Source organism: Mustela putorius, unplaced genomic scaffold, assembly GCF_011764305.1.
Source record: "Mustela putorius furo isolate JIRA1106 unplaced genomic scaffold, ASM1176430v1.1 tig00003834_pilon_pilon_pilon, whole genome shotgun sequence".
In the NCBI taxonomy this organism is placed as follows: domain Eukaryota; kingdom Metazoa; phylum Chordata; class Mammalia; order Carnivora; family Mustelidae; genus Mustela; species Mustela putorius.
Genome location: NW_025421987.1, coordinates 34,440,302 through 34,457,828, shown reverse-complemented (window position 1 = coordinate 34,457,828; position 17,527 = coordinate 34,440,302). Strand labels below are relative to the sequence as shown.

At 35.8% G+C, this 17,527-nt stretch overlaps 1 protein-coding gene across 14 annotated transcripts in view; it reads right to left on the bottom strand.

Moving 5' to 3' along the window:
- The window catches only part of DZIP3 (DAZ interacting zinc finger protein 3), a 108,873-nt gene that overhangs the window by 45,952 nt on the left and 45,394 nt on the right, over positions 1-17,527 (bottom strand). For all 14 annotated transcript variants that reach the window (XR_006609080.1, XM_004769131.3, XM_045088315.1 and 11 more), the window contains 4 exons: positions 14,063-14,182; positions 12,312-12,413; positions 10,218-10,310; positions 9,389-9,441 (listed from right to left, as the gene is read on the bottom strand). Coding sequence is in view for 13 of the 14 variants with exons in the window: in XM_004769131.3 (XP_004769188.1) it covers positions 9,389-9,441; positions 10,218-10,310; positions 12,312-12,413; positions 14,063-14,182 (368 nt within the window). In the remaining variant the exon portion in view is untranslated. The remainder of the gene's footprint in view (positions 1-9,388; positions 9,442-10,217; positions 10,311-12,311; positions 12,414-14,062; positions 14,183-17,527) is intronic.

The following is a 17,527-nucleotide window of genomic DNA, read 5'->3' as shown; positions in this document are numbered from 1 at the left end:
GAGAAAAATAGATTTGCTAGATTTCACACCAAAAAAGAAAAAAAAAATCATGTGACTAGCTTATTTGTAAAAAGGCTGTATGGCAGCAAAAACATTGCTAAAAAAACAGCAAATCTATAGCTCGGTTGGGACCCCTCTCCAACATAAGATCTTTCTACCAATCATTATTCCAAGGAAATTCAACTCATTCAATGACTAGTGATATAAAAAGAAAAAAAGAAGGCAGCAATGAAGAAACCAGCATAACAGCAATACAAATAACTAGGAAAAAAAATGAGGTTAAAAGTAGCAAACTTTATTAAATAAATGAAACACTAAGTAAATGTTGCCATAAAACAGATGAGAAACTTGAGACTTGGCACTGAGATGAACTTTCCCACAGAAAACAAAACAAAAATGGGACAATGCCACCACAGAATGTTCAATGAGGACAGAGATTTTGGTGGTACTTGCTGTTAACTACTTTATCTCCAGCACCAGAACACTGCCAACCACCCACTATGCTGGAAACATTTTTAACTCTAACAGTATGAATTACTGGTGAAGACACTGAGTAAAAGGAATTTTGGTGGTGGGAGTGTCAATTGGTAAAACCACTGTAGCAAACAGTTCAGCAAAACCTACTAAAGATGAAGAATAGGACAGAGGGCCTAACCAGTTCTACTCCTAGGTATAAATTCTGGAAAACTTTCTGTACATATACATTTGGACACATGTCCAAGCATGTTCATCATAGCCCTATTTGCTACAGCTGGAATTCAGAAATAACCCATATATCTACCAGTGTAATTAAAGTAGTACAGACATACAATAAAATTATAGCAATAAAATGGAAAAACTATAAAAAGAATGCATCACACAAATAATGTATAGGTAAGCATAAAAAACATAAGTGTTTAAATGTATATAAAGTTTAAAACAGAAAAAAATTAAATTATAAGTAACAATATATTATGGAATTTATATCTAGAAATAAAACATGACAACAATAACACAAAAGATGGGAAGATATGGAAACATATGATAAGGTTCATACATGCTCTGTGATATAGTTTTTGAAAATGGACTTTGAAAAGTTAAAAATGAAAGCAAATTGGGGAAAATCAGAGGGGGAGATGAGCCATAAGAGACTGTGGACTCCAAGAAACAAACTGAGGGTTTTAGAGGGGACGAGGGGTAGGAGGATGGGTGAACCTGGTGGTAGGTACTAAGGAGGGCACATATTGCATGGAGCACTGGATGTTGCACATAAACAATGAATCTTGGAACACTGCATCAAAAACTAATGATGTATTTTATGGTGACTAACACAATTTAAAGAATAGTTAAAAATGTGTATCATAGGTCTTAGATCACAAGAAGAAAGCAAGAAAAGGAAAACACCCAGGAAATAAAACAGATGGGGAAAACTGAAAACAACCAGGATGATGATAGATTTGAATCCAACCATATCAATAACTATAGCAAATTTAAGAGTCTCATGCTCTACCGACTAAGCTAGCTGGGCACCGCTCAACTATAGCAAATTTATATGGAATATATATTCCAATTTAACAGACAGATATTGTCAAGTTGGATATAAAGAAGCAAGTCCTATGCTGTCTATAAAAACTCTCTTTAAATACAGATAATGTAGGTTAATGTAAATAAATGCAAACATATTAATCCAAAGAAGATATAAAATGACTGACAGGTACATGAAAAGGTGCTCAATATCATTAATCATCCAGAAAATGAAAATCAAAACTACAATGAGAGATCACCTCACACCTATTAAGAGTAGCTATTATTAAAAACACAAAAGATAACGAGTGATGGCCAGGTTATGGAGAAATAGGAATCCTTGTGCACTGTTGGTAGGAATGTAAATTGATACAGCTACTAGGGGAAACAGTATGGGGGGGCCCTCAAAAATTAAAAACAGAATTGAGCCAGCAACCTCACTGTTGGGTATATATTATACACCTGAAGGAAATGAAATCTCTAGCTTGAAGAGATATTTATTTCCCCATGTTCACTTTAGTATTACTTACAATAGCCAAGACATGAAAACAAACTGAATGTCTATCATGGATGAATGGATAAACATAATATGATTTATACACACACCACACATACACATACACACACACACAGGAGTACTATTCAGCTATTTAAAAAAAAAAAAAAAGGAAATCCAGCCACTTGTGACCACATGGATGAATCTGGAGAGCATTATGTTCAGTGAAATAAGCCAGACAGATCAAATACTATATGATCTCACATATATGTGGGAGCTAAAAATCCCCTGAACTCACAAAAACAGAAAGTGGAATAATGGTTGCCAAGGATGAGGATGTGGGAAAAATGAGAAAGAGGGTCAAACAGTATAAACTGGGGATCCAATTCCAGTGTGCAGCACAGTTACCATAGTTAACAATACTGTTTGTATACTTGAAAGTTAAGAAAGTAGGTGCCTTTTTTTTTTTTTTAAGATTTTATTTCTTCATTTGCCAGAGAGAGAGAAAGAGAGAGAGCGCACAGGCAGGCAGAGTGGCAGCAGAGGGAGAGGCAGGCTCCCCGCTGAGCAAGGAGCCTGATGTGGGACTCGATCCCAGGACGCTGGGATCATGACCTGAGCCGAAGGCAGCCAATTAACCAACTGAGCCACCCAGGCATCCCCCATTTTTTTTTTTTAAGATTTTATTGATTTATTCTAGGGAGAGAGGGAGCATGCATGTGAACAGGGGAGAAGCAGAGGGAGAAGGAAAGGGAAAGAATCTCCAGCAGATTCCACAGAACCCCACATGGACCTTGATTCCATGACCCCCAGATCACAACCCTCGCTGAAACCAAGAGTCTGATGCTCAACTAACTGGAGCCACCCACGAGCCCCAGAAAGTCAATCTTAAAAGTTCTCATCACATACACACACACACACACACACACACACAAAATGTTAATGCATCCATCACCTCGCAGAGTTACCTAACCTTACTGTGGTAATCATTTCACAATATATATGTGTATCAAATCAACACTTTGTACACCTTAAATTTACATAATGTTATATCTTTAAAAAGCTAGGAAAGGGGCACCTGGGTGGCTCAGTTGGTTAAACGTCTGATTCTTGATTTCGGCTCAGGTCATTATCTCAGGGTCCTGTGTGGGGCTTCACATTCAACAGGGCGTCTGTTTGAGATTCTGTCCCTCTTCCACTGCCTCTCTGCCCACCAACCATCCCATGTATGCTCTAATAAATAAATCTTAAACTTCTTTATTTTTAAGATTTCTTATAGGAAAAAAAAGCAGCAATATGTAAAAGATAAATAGATCGTGAGCAATTGTTATTTATCCCAGGAAAGCAAGGTTGATAAAGCATTTCAAAATAAGTGCATGTACCCATGCACTTGGTGATCCCAGCTTTGTAGTAAAGCTTGAAATCAGGCAATGTGATGCCCCAAGGGTTTTTTTCTTTTTCAACATTTTCTTAGCAATTCAGGGTCTTTTCCAGTTCCATAAAGGTATTCTTTGGTCAAATAATCTTCGACAAAGCAGGAAAAAATATCCAGTGGAAAAAAGACAGTCTCTTCAATAAATGGTGCTGGGAAAATTGAACAGCTATGTACAGAAGAATGAAACTCATCCATTCTCTTACACCATACACAAAGATAAACTCAAAATGGATAAAAGACCTTAACATGAGGCAGGAATCTAGCAAAATCCTAGAGGAGAACATAGGCAGTAACCTCTTCCACATTGGCCACAGCAACTTCTTTCAAGATATGTTTCCAAAGGCAAAGGAAACAAAAGTAAAAATGAACTTTTGGAACTTCATCAAGACTGAAAGCTTCTGTCCAGCAAAGGAAACAGTCTAACAAAACAAAGGCAACCCACAGAATGCGAGAAGATATTCTCAAATGACACTTACAGACAAAGGGCTGATATCCAAGACCTATAAAGAACTCCTCAAACTCAATACTCAAAAAACAGGTCAAAAAATGGGCAGAAGTATGTGATTTGGTGAGTGCTGTGAAGTGTGTAAACCTGGTGATTCACAGACCTGTACCCCTGGGGATAAAAATATATGTTTATAAAAAATAAAAAATTTTAAAAAAAAATGGGCAGAAGACATGAACAGTCACTTCTTCAAAGAAGACATACAAATGGCTCACAGACACATGAAAAAAATCTTCATCAACATTAGCCATCAGGCAGATTCAAATCAAAACCACATGGAGATACCACCTTACACCAGTTAGAATGGCCAAAATTAATAGACAAGAAACAACAAATGTTGGAGAGGATGTGGAGAAAAGGGAACCTTCTTACACTGTTGGTGGAAATGCAAGTTGGTGCAGCTGTTTTGGAAAATAGTGTGGAGATTCCTTAAGAAATTAAAAATAGAGCTACCCTATGACCCTGCAATTGCATTACTGGGTATTTACCCCAAAATACTGGCTATTTACCCCAAAGATGTAGTGAAAAGAAGAGTCATCTGTACCCCAATGTTCATAGCAGCAATGGCCATAATCACCAAACTGTGCCCTTCAATAGATGAATGGATAAAGAAGATATGGTCATGGATTGCACAGAGCACTGGGTGTGGTGCAAAAATAATGAATACTGTTATGCTGAAAATAAATTAAAAAAAAAAAAAGAGAGAGATGGTCCATATACACAATGGAGTATTATGCCTCCATCAGAAAGGATGTTGAAATATGTTGCAATACCCAACTTTTGTATCAACATGGACAGGTCTGGAGGAGATTATGCTGAGTGAAAAAAGTCAAGCAGTGAGAGTCAATTATCATATGGTTTCACTTACTTGTGGAGCATAAGGAATAACATGGAGGACATTACAGGAAGGAAAGGAAAAGTGAATTGAGGGGAATTGGAGAGGGAGATGAAGCATGAGAGACTGTGGACTCTGAGAAACAAACTTAGGGTTTTGTGGGGAGGAGGAGGAGATAGGTGAGCCTGGTGGTGGGTATTAAGGAGAGTACATATTGCGTGCAGCACTGGGTATGGTGCAAACAATGAATCCTGGAGCACACACACACACACAAGGAGTACACAGAAAAAAAATAAGTGTATGTAATTCAGCATATTAACAACAAAAAAAGAAAGAATAAGAAAAAAAAACCAATGATCATTTCAATGCATGCAGAGAAGCATTAATTCAATACCAATTCATGATGTGACAGAACGAACCTTGACCCTTATGTCACACCATCTGCAAAACTTAACTTGAAAATGGATAATAAATCTGTAAAACCTAAAAACTTAAAACTTAGAAAAAATATAGGAGAAAATCTTTTGATTTGTGGGTGGAAAAATTTTTCTTAAAACACAGAAAGCATTAAGCATAAAAGAAACATAAGACTTTACTGAAATTATTAATTTCTGCTTTTTGAAAGATACCTCTTAGAAAATAAAAAGACATGCCATGGACTGGGATAAAATATTTTTAAAATACATTTTAGGTAAAGAACTTTTATCTGGAATATATAAAGAAATCTTACAGCTAAAAATAAAACAAACAATCCAATGAAAAAAATTGGCAAAAAATTAGAATAGATAATTCATCAAAGAAAATATATGGGTGGCAAACAAACACATGAAAAGATATTCAATTTCATTAGTCATTAGGCAAATGCAAATTAAGACCACAATAAGAGACTATTACACACCTGCAGAGAAACTAGAACTCTCCTATATTGCTGGTGAGAATGATAAAATGTACAGCTGCTTTGAAAACCATTCGGCTTAGTTTCTTTAACCTTAAACATATACCATATGAATCAGTGCTCCTGCTCCTAGGAATTTGCACAAAAGAAATGAAAGCATATGTCTTCATGATTTCATATATGTGAGTATTTATAGTGGCTTTATTCACAATAGCCCATACCAGAGACAACTCAAATATTATCAGCTGTTGAATGCATAAATAAGTTGTAGTACATCTATACAATGGAAGACTACTCAGCAATAGACAAAAATAAACTATAGTGATACATGTAATAACATGGATGAATCTCAAAAGCATTATGCTAAGTGAAAAAGTTCAGATGCAAAAGGTTTTCCTACTAAAGGACTGTCAGTAAAAAGCGTATTATCAGAACAGACAGCATACAAATGGTTACCCAGGTTTAGAGGTTGGGAGAAGGGAATGACTGAAAAAGAGATTTGGGGGAAACTTTTGGGGAAGATAAAAATAGTCTGTATCTTGACCATGGTAGTGGTTATCCAACTGTATACAAAGAAACTCATTTAAATGTTTATTTCTAAACAGTTAATTTTACTGTATATAAACTGTAGCTTGAAAAATCTGACCTATAAAAAGAACTTCAGTGTTTAGGGCCCCTGGGTGGCTCAGCTGGTTAGTAACTGGTTAAGCAACTGCCTTCGGCTCAGGTTATGATCCTGGAGTCCCGGGATAGAGTCCCGCAGCAGGCTCCCAGCTCTGTGGGGAGTCTGCTTCTCCTTCTGACCTTCTCCCATCTCATGTTCTCTCCCTCTCTCAAATAAATAAATAAAATCTTAAAAAAAAAAAAAAGAACTTCAGTCCTTAGAAATGCACTTATAGATGACATTTTTTATAAAAAAGACCAAGAAAGGGATGACTGTGATGGTCAGGATAACAGTTACCTAGAGAGAAGGTGAGGAGTTGAGGAACGGGGAACAGCCACAGGGAGTGCTTCTGGAGTGGTGGCAAAATCCTACTAACTTGGGTGGGGACACAAGAGTGTTTGTTGTATAATAACTATTAAACATTGCATTTATATTTTGTGAGCTTTTCCTCAAATATATTTTAATAACAATAAAGCATCTTAGATTTTTTAAAAAAATAGCCATCCTATTATTCATGCATAAAACCCCATGAAATAGCTCCTCCAATTTGGCAACTGAGATCCAGTTACCAGAGGATTCTCCCACAGTAAACAACTTAAAACCTGGGAAAATTACAAAAAGCAGCTCCCTGAGGCACTGAGAGTAGAAAGAAAAGACCAACTTTACTGAGAGGGTACATGCTCAGGGTAGAGGAGGAGAGAACTGGATGAAATGTCAATAGTTCACCTAGCTTAGAGCTTTTAACCTGGAGCTAGGTATAGTCTGGTGGAAAACAAGTCTCCCAGACTACAGGGACCAGAAAATTGAAGCCAGGGAACTATGGCTACTTAAGAGAGTGGGGGGAATCCCAAAAGGGAAAGAGTCAGAGAAGAGATCTCCAATAGTTTCTAGTCAGACCTCTGACTGCCGAATTATCTATGGATGGAACAGACTCAAAGCAGCTCAGATGAAGGTAAAGATCTCAACTGAGACTAGAACCACTGCCCACCCCCAAAAGAGTTCACAGTTCATATCCAAGTTAACTGACTGTCAAAACAAAAGTAACACACCCATTGCAGAATTAGGAATGCAGAACCTCTATATCAGTCATGTATTTATTGGGTGCCGGCTATATGTCAGGCACCCACATGGCATTATGCTATGTACTAGGAATAAAGCAAGATAAAGTGCTTGCCTTCAAGGAGGATATAGTCAGATGGAGAAGACAACCAAGAAAGCACAATAAAACTTAGTATAGCTGACCTTTGAACTGAACATGGGTTTGAACTTATACATGGATTTTTTTTTTGTAAACTCAGTATAGCACTATAAATACATGTTCTCTTTCTTATGATTTTCTTAGTAACATTTTTTCTCTAGCTTACTTTAATAATATAGTATATAATAATATACAAAATATGCGTAATTGGCTGTTTATGCCATCAGTAACGCTTCCAGTCAACAATAGGCTATTAGCCTGTTGGGTTTGGGGGAGTCAAAAATTACATGCAAATTTTTAACTGTGGGGGGCGGGCAGGGTCAGCACCCCTAACTCCCATGCTGTTCCATGGTCAATGGTAAATTTTTTTTTCCTTCTTTTTTTTTAAAGATTTTATTTATATATTTGACAGGCAGAAATCACAAATAAGCAGAGAGGCAGGCAGAGAGAGAAAGGGAAGTAGGCTCCCTGCTGAGCAGAGAGCCCGATGCAGGGCTAGATCCCAGGACCTGGGGTCATGATCTGAGCCAAAGGCAGAGGCTTAATCCACTGAGCCATCCAGGTGCCCCAATGGTAAATTTTTTGATAAAAGTAAAGGGAACACGTGATTAAAAAAAAAAAAAAAACACCTAATCTAATGAAAGTTAAGGGTTTCCAAAAATTTTAATTGGCAAAGCCAAAGGAACAGAATATCCAAGCAAGGCCTAGAGGTTAAATAGATGGCATACCTAAGGAGTAAAAGAAGCCCAGTATAGTTGGTGCACATATAGTAAGAAAAGAATAATGAGAAATGACTCTAGTGAGTATAGCAGTGACAAAGGTGTCTGAAGAGCCAACCTAAGAAACTGAACTAAATTAAGAGCAATGAGAAGCTTCTGAAAGATTTTTAAATGAAGTGATATAGTTCAATTTTCATTTCTGAGAAGTGTTCTTGATGTCTATGTGAAGAACAGAAGTGAAGAAAGGTAAGGCTAGGGACAAAAAGGCCAGTTTAGAAGCTGTTTCAGAATTCCAAGTGAGAAATAATAACTTCATTTAGTTTAATGCAAATGTTGGAGCAGAAGTAAGGGAGGCATTTACAGTATATTTAAGAAGCTGAATTGACTAGACTTAAAAAAACTTACAGAGCAGTGTTGGGAAGAAAGACTGCAAGTCCATTTGTGGGAATGTTGAACAATGGATATTTTTGGAAAGCAAAAGTGGAGCTATTTAGTATGCCAGTAGATAGATCTAGGCTTTAGGAATGGAACCTGTGCTAGAGAGAAAGACTTTTCATTAGCACATGGAGGAAAACTGATGTCTTAGATATCAATGCCATTATTTCTGGTAGACTGAAGAATAGTTGAAATTTATACTTGCAGTAGAAGAAAAGAGAATCAATGAATTAGGAGAACATTTTATATGAAATCTCTAATTTCAATAGCAATAATGCTCTTTACCTCTTTTGAGTTCCCAGCTTATACTGTATCTTCCTCTGCAATATAATTTTCTCATCCAAGAAATTGGAGAATTCTAATTGTCAGACAAGCTTGGATGAGTTTTGAAAGCTAGGAGAAAGTTTTCATACCCAAACAACCTAATTTAAATAGCTTTAAGAAAAACATCTTGTTTTTAGAAAAGGATTATGTTCATACTTAAAGGAAAAGTATCCATATAATTTATTCTTTACTTTAGAATTTAAAAGTCTACAAAGTGGGGAAAGAATGGGAAATAAATGTCAACCAAATACAATTTTTTCATACAACTAATACTACTTTAAACTTAATGGAGCTCCAACAAGTGAACAGAAACAGAAAAAAGCAGCAAGTGAAAAATATATACATGCTCAGGAAAAAGAATATTTTATTTCAAGCTTACCTTGCTCCTAAATTTTCAATGGTTATATATTCATCCTTTCTCACAACTTCAAACTGCAAGTGATAGAAAAAAAAATAGCCCTAAAGTAGTTCAATTTTCAAAATTCTTTAATGTTACTTCTTAGCCTTAATATTTGAAAAAAGATAATGAGAATGAAACTATAGAGACTTTAAAACAAGTAAAACAGAAGTAACAAGGTGAGCCATAAGCAATCCTAATCAAACAAAAAACTAGAGTTGATCTTAAAAAGCAATTCTACTATATATCAGTATAGGACTTAAATGCTCAATCTGAAACACAAAAATACACATATGTAGGGAAAAAAATAATACATATTTCTAATTTTAGTCTATTTACATACATACTGAGAATTAAAGATATTTCATTGAATAGAAAAAATTAAGTGGATACCATCTGAGTATATAACACGTATAGTATGTGACGTTCTATAGATAAATTCATGGGAAGATGCTCCCAGACTCTAAGAAGTTCAGAAAGTCTAAAATTATTTTTAAGCTTTGATGGAACAAAATTAGATTATCATTCTTGGTTTAGGACAGACTTTCTTCATTGGTACAGCCATTGCCAGCTTTGTCTCTCTGCCTCCCTCCCCCTCTGTGTCTTTATTTTTATTTTTTTTTTTTATTCTTAAAGACCACATAAATAGTACTTTGGAGAAATCAAATAGGAAGGTCAGAGAGCTTAGTCATCATCAAAGAGGAAAAATATGTCTAGAATGCCATTATTATGATTCTCAAATCTGTTTGAAGTAAAAAATGCCATTCCAGTGAAAGCAAGAAAAAAATAAGAAAAAGATAAAGATACTCACCAAAATTTTAACAATTCCAGGTACATCACATTGTAGCATCCTTACCATGTCACCTGTACATCCTTCCTTCAAACATTTTTTCCCACTAAAGGCCTAAAATTATCAATAGAAAAAACAAATCGCTAATAGAAAAAATATATAAACAATAGAAAAAAATCATTAATCTGCAAATCTGATTAAAGTTAAAAGCTGATGTTGCTAGATGGTAAAACAAAAGATGAGAATAAACATTTGAGAGTTAGCTGTTCAAAGATAGTCCATTTCTAAGATGTGGTATACATATAAAATGGAATACTATGCAGCCATCAAAAGAAATGGAATCTTGCCATTTGCAATGATGTGATTGGAACTAGAGGGCATTATGCTGAGTGAAATAAGTCAATCAGAGAAAGATAATTATAATATGCTCTCCCTGATATGAGGAATTTGAAAGGTATTGTGGGGGTTTTGGGGGGTAGGGAAGAAAAAAATGAAACAAGATGGCATTGGGAGAGAGACAAACCATAAGAGACTCTCAATCTCACAAAACAAACTGAGGGTTGCTGGGGGGAGGGGAGTAGGGAGAGGGTGGTAGGGTTATGGACATTGGGAAGGGTATGTGCTATGGTGAGTGCTGTGAAGTGTATAAGCCTAACGATTCACAGACCTGTACCCCTGGAGCTAATAATACACTATATGTTAATAAAAATAAAAAACAAAAGTAAAAAAGTAGTCCATTTCATGTATCAATGGATTTCCTATTTAAAATGCATGATCACACTTTTCTCTCTCATCATTTCTACTTCAAAGTCTTCAAGTACCAAAAACAGCCTAAAATGTGCTCACCATCCCTAGGTAAAGCAACGTCAAGTGAAATGTACTAATTAAGCAAATGTAAAATACTGAATTCTATCAGATATATGAGGGTTCTGGGGAAAAGAACAAAAATGCTGATTCCTTTCTCTGGCTCTAAACTTGCTATTTCCCCTGGTTAAGTTACTCAGTTTTCTTGTACTTCTTTTTCTGAAGTTGAACTATACTGATCGCCCTAACAATCAAAGAAAATGAAAAGTATTCACATGTTGCTTAAAAAAATGAGTAAGACTTCACACAATGATTTTTAGTGTATAAGGCAAGTTCATGTTTTATCTATTAATCTTCACAATGATCTTAAGAAGTAGGTATTACTATTCTCACTTTATGGTTTAGAAAACTGAGTTTCTGAACGGTTAAATCACCAAGCTAATGTAAAAACAAAACAAAACAAAACAGTAAGTGGTTCAATCTGGACTTGAACCCAGATCACCCAACTCTATATACAGTGTTCTTTGTACTATGCCACAATTGCTTTATAATGGTTTTCTGTTGTATGCACAATATAAACACTCTAGAACCAAACAGTATAAACCCAACATATGGCCATTAGCTCACTAAAAAGTAATCAATATAGAATCAGGCTTTGGTATTTAATTTAGTTATACTACTTTAGGTAAATATAAATAATTACAAATATATGATTGAAGACTATAACATTTATTATTTTTCTCTTTTCCCTTAAATAGAAACTATCCTTAAAATTATATGTGTCCTTTCACTTTTTTTGTGTATAGCAAGTATATTCTTTGATTCTATGTCCTTTATGTGAGTACACACGCAATCTATTTTTTTTTTTTTAATTAGAAAGAGAGAAAGAGTGTGAGCACAAGCAGAGGGAGTGGAAGGCAGAGGGAGAAGAAAACCCCCCCATGGAGCAAGGAGTCCGAAGTGGGACTTAATTCCAGGACCTTAGGGTCATGACCTGAGCCAAAGACAGCCACCTAACTGACTGAGCCACTCGAGTGTCCCACAATATTTCTATTTTTAAGAGCATAAACTTTTGAAAGGGAGGGAAAAGATTGACAGAAATCACTAACCAAAGCAACTAGTAGAGTATCCCCTGAAAAGATGTGTTTATTAATAAATGGTGATGATGAACAAAGAATAATGAGGAAAAAAGCATCAGAGATAAGAGCAAAAGAAAAATAGAGCCAGAAAAAAAGCAGAGAAGGATGTGAACAGGAAGTAATGGGATGGATAAAAGAAATGCTGTAAAGTTTTGAAGGAAAAAACAAATACCTGATCATTTTCACCTGGATATTTTAAATTCTTGAACTTTTTCCAACAAATTTTATGGAAATAAACACAGCAGCTTTTACTACACATTAACTGAAAAAATCCCTGGAAAAGACGAAAGAGTAAGCTGTTGATATGGAAATAATAATTCATATAGGTATAAAAAATACTACTGCAAGTCTCATTCATCCATTCACTTATTTGGACATGAACACCTTAAGTGACTTTCAAAATTATGCTATAACTAGACGAGTATGACATGGCATTCAAAATTTATCAACAGATCACTGGTAATCAACTTTCTAAGTTATTTTTATAAGTCCATTTTTACATCACTAAAGACAGAAGTATAAGGACAAAAAGAAAAGGTAATTATTGGAGTAAGCCAATGTAATATTTTCCATATACTGACACATATACTGCTGTTCTGTTACAACAAAATATCAGAAATTTGGTGAGTGACCTTTTTAGAGGAACATGTTTTCTACCCCTCTTCACCTCTATTTTTACATTTCTCTTTTCCTCCTGCCCCAATTCCATACCATATTCCCCTGGAATCTCTGTTAACAATCACTAGACCTGATTTGCAATGTTAATGACAGATAGTTACTGCATTATCTCAAGGTATAAATTTCTAGTCCTTCCCAGTATGTACTCCCTGGGCACTATAGTCCTGCTTCCTTTAAATAGGTAAACTGCTTGGATGACAAAGATCTGAATTTTGTGGCCAGGACTTTCTGAGGCTACATGCTGTCCATGTGACTAGAACCCTGGAAGCCTCCCTGGGAAACCTTAGGACCATATCACCTAAACCAGACCAAGTTGCCACCAACCCTGAACAGCCCACTTCCCCAGGCCTACTTTCCAGTACCTGTATTAATCTAATGAATACATTTTGGATTTCTTCCCCCAACACTCACTGTATACGCATCATGCTTTGCAACTGGATTTCCATTATATGATAGAAATGGTGTCAGACTGGCACTGATGGTTACATCTTATCCTATCTTGTGATTTCCCATAGCCTTATTTTGATATAATCAAAGAGAACTAGATTTGATGTACTTTGTTGAATTTCTTCAGATCCAGGCTGGTTTCACTTTGCTTGCCCAAGAACCATTCAACAGAAAATCATCACTTACTTAGTAACAGAATTCTTGAAGAGTAACACTTTTTCTCCTTAATAAAATGCTGATATTCTAAACCTACAACATTTCTAACTGTAAAGAATATTCCACATAATTTTTACTGCTATAATTGCAGAAACATTAACTATAACTACAGAGACATTTGAGTATTACAAAATCCCTAGCAAAATTGATTTACTTTTTATTGACTCCCAGATATATATAATTCCTGTTCACTATGAATTTAAGTTCTTAGAGACAGTCAAATTTTTTTTTTAAGATTTATTTATTTGAGAGACAGGTAGGAGTGTAGGTACAAACTTGAGAGGGGGAGGGGCAGAGGGACAGAGAGGGAGAGAGAGAATCTCTGGCATACTCCCTGCTGAGTGCAGAGCCTGACCCAGGGCTTGATCTCACAACCCTGAGATCATGACCTGAGCTGAAAGCAAGAATTGGATGCTTAACCAACTGAGCCACATAGGTACCCGAAAATATTCAACTTCTTAACTGGATTACTACTATAATTAAACCAAGTACTCTTTTTAAACAATATTTTGATGCATAACAATAATTTGTATGTAAGTTTAATTTTATAATTTCATTTTTAAAAACAGTTAATTATATTACCTTGTAATTGGTGTTCTTTAAAATGTCAGCTTCGCAAGATCGTTCACAATCTAGATAACTGCAAATGGTCTGCTTCATTATATTACTTTCTGTTGTCTTGATAAAATCTTTAAGAAGATCCTAGATTTTAAAAATTTTTAAAAAATTATGTATTATTAGTAACAAGATTGAAATACTTCCAATATTTTACCTTAAATAATATGTCCATTTTATTATCTCCCTTTTTGAAGGCACTATATGTTTTTTACTAAAACAGCAATAGAACATTTTTTCCTCATTCAAAGTAAACAACATATGGAAAGGTCCTAAATTAGAAATACTGGTTTCTTACTGAACATAAACATCAGAGAAAAGAAAAAAGTCTGTGTTTGAAGTTGTACCTCTCTTTACCATCCCAACTCATAGCATAATACCTGACATGTTCCTACTAAAAACTACTTGCTCTGATACACACACACACACACACACACACACACAGACAACAAATCACTGGGAGCCCAGGAGGGTCTGCTAGAACTGATTCCCAGAACACTATGTTGGCAGTGGGACTCCTAGAGTAGAGCAATATGCCACTCACTGCCATTATGGGCAGAAGCAGCATACAGAAATATGCTTTCAATATTCAGAGTTGTAACTTGGAATGCAATTTCCTATTTTCAAATGCTGATTAAATGTAGGTGAAACCCATAATAAAGTCTATGTTAAACAGGTCTTTAGACCAAGTCCTTAACACTTATCCCTTAGAGAAAGTATTATAAGATTTCAAATAGTAGTATATTTTTTTAAGATTTTATTTATTTATTTGACAGAAAGAGATCACAAGTTGGCAGAGAGGCAGGCAAAGAGAGGGTGGGGGAAGGAGGCTCTCAGCAGAGCCCAAGGCAGGGCTCAATTCCAGGACCCTGAAATCATGACCTGAGCTGAAGCTTAAGCTGAAGCTTCAGGCAGAGGTTTAACCCACCGAGCCACCCAGGCGCCTCAAATAGTAGTATGTTTAATATACTGAGAATATACAACATGACAAACAAGTTGCTATAGAGTGTTTGATAAATCTAGTTACCATTCATAACATTCCTTTGATAGCATTCAGAATTTTAAATTGATGGCTGATATTGAAGAATAAAGATGTTTTGACCAAGGCAACGAAAATGTTTTAAATATCAAGATAAGAGAGAAAGAAATGAGAGGCATTTAAGGACCTGTCAGTATAAAGGTAGTATATATATCCTGTCAGCATAGCAAATAGCCAAGTGGAAATGGGGAAAAAAGAAACAGGCTCACAGAATGTATATAAGTACTACAGTTTCAAACATCTCAAACTTACTAGTTCAATACTGACCTACTGACACTCCCACCAAATATATGCCACATATATACATATGCCTATATGCAGCTACATGAGTATATATCTGTGTTCTTCATTTTCTCTACCCCACCTCTGTCTCCTTCAGAACACTAACTACAATTTGTAACTACTTTATTAGGTTTTTTTCCCTTTTTAATCCTTTTAATCCTTTTGTTCCTTCTTCTTTACTCCTTATCTCTTGCCTCTTGTCTTTGGCATTCATTCATTCAATATATTTACTGAGTACCTGTTAGAAGCCAGGTTGTTAGGGAAGTTAAGGGATGTTATGGATCTTAAAGACACAGAAGTAAACTTAGCAGGGCCATGGGACCTGCTCATCTACCACCATCTCATCTATCAGCATCTTTCAGCTTCAAGCCAGAAATCTTGAAGTCATCCACTGCATAATGGATTCCATCACCCTTTGTCTGCAATACATCATCAAGTCATTGTGTCGTTTCCCAAAATACACTGTAAATTCTTCCATTTCTATCTCCATTGATAACACTCCATCTTATCTAGATTATTAGCTGTAATAACCAGGTGCCTAACTGGTATACCTCTTCCCCACCGACTCTGCTCCAAGGTACTCTCTATACAAAAGCAAAAGAGTCAGTTCCTTGCTTAAAATCCTTCAGTGGCTTCCCACTGTACCTACCTAAAATAGTCTTAACCCTTACCAAGCATGGACTGCAAGGTCCTGCAGAACCTGCAGAATCTAAATTCAGTATATCTAGCCATCTCTTTGAATTTGTCTCTAGCCTTGCTCATTAAAAAATTCATATGGTTTTGCTTTTTCAGTTCTTCAAACTTGTGTGTCAAGGCCTAAGGGGTTTCCCACACTCTTTTCCATTTACCTAGAATGCTCTTCCCTCAGTCTTTACAGAGCTAGTTCTATTCTCAGCCTTCTGGTTCCCATAAGACCTGTCACCTCCCAGAGAGGCACACATGTATATGTGCATATATATATACATAGATAGATGTATACAGGTATATGAGAGTGTATCTGTCTGTTCTCTTTTATTATAATTTGATTATATCATTCCAGTGTTTAAAAGTCTTCAGGGGGTTCACATTAACTTCAAGAAAGGGTCTGAACACCCATACTTGGCTTATATAAGGTCTTCCATGATCTGGCTGACATTTACCTCTGACACATTATGCATTCATGATACAAAACAGACTGTCATTTAAAAAGAAAAAAGGAAACATTCATAATGGCAGAAACTCCTAGTAGATAATAGCTGAAATAATCATTAAAATTAAAAACTCAGTAGAAGGATAAGAACAAGGGTAATGTTAAAAATAACCAGGCACTACCCTGATAGGGTGCCAGCATCTCTAGGGGTGCTATATTCCCCCACCAGGATAAGTTTATCTAAGGGGATATATGAAGGTAGGAGCAAATGGGGTAGGGTAGGTCTTTGGTAGAACTCACTTAGGATAAATGGGTATAGGTCAGTCGTCTAAATACCCTAAAAAAAAAAAAAAAAAAATCTAATCACAATGTCTGCAAAGCAAGATTTTGGGTGGGGTGCCAGGCACCAATCATTACAGATTAAGAACATGCTGGCCTACAGCCAGGATCACTGAAGCATTCTACCCTACTAGACATTAAATCTTTATTGGATTTTAAAGCAGCATAGGGAGGGAAGGCTGGTGGAAAGTCCAAAGCAGCTGGAATGGTGGCTGGATGCCCAAGAAACCCCTGGCAGCAACTATTTTTGAAACACTACATAAATATTTTAACATTATAACAACTAACATGATAGCACTAGTGTGCACTGGCTGAGTATCTGCCCTATGCAGAAAGCTAAAGTTAAGAAAAATCTCCTCTAGAAAGTAAAACAAAAAGATAAAATGTAACAAATAGGGCAAAAAATAAGAAAATCATAGATTTAGTCCAAGATATCAAGTATCTAACAAACATTCCATAAATAAAATGAAAAAAAATCATCTAATGAACTTTTTAAATGTCCCAGAACATTTTCAAAATATAAGCTCAGAACACTAGGGAGCACAGAATATCCTAAGAACTCCCAAAAGGAAAAAAATTAAAACAAGTTATAAGCAAAAGATCGAGAATCAGATGATTAGATTTCTCAAAGTAATATTGGAAG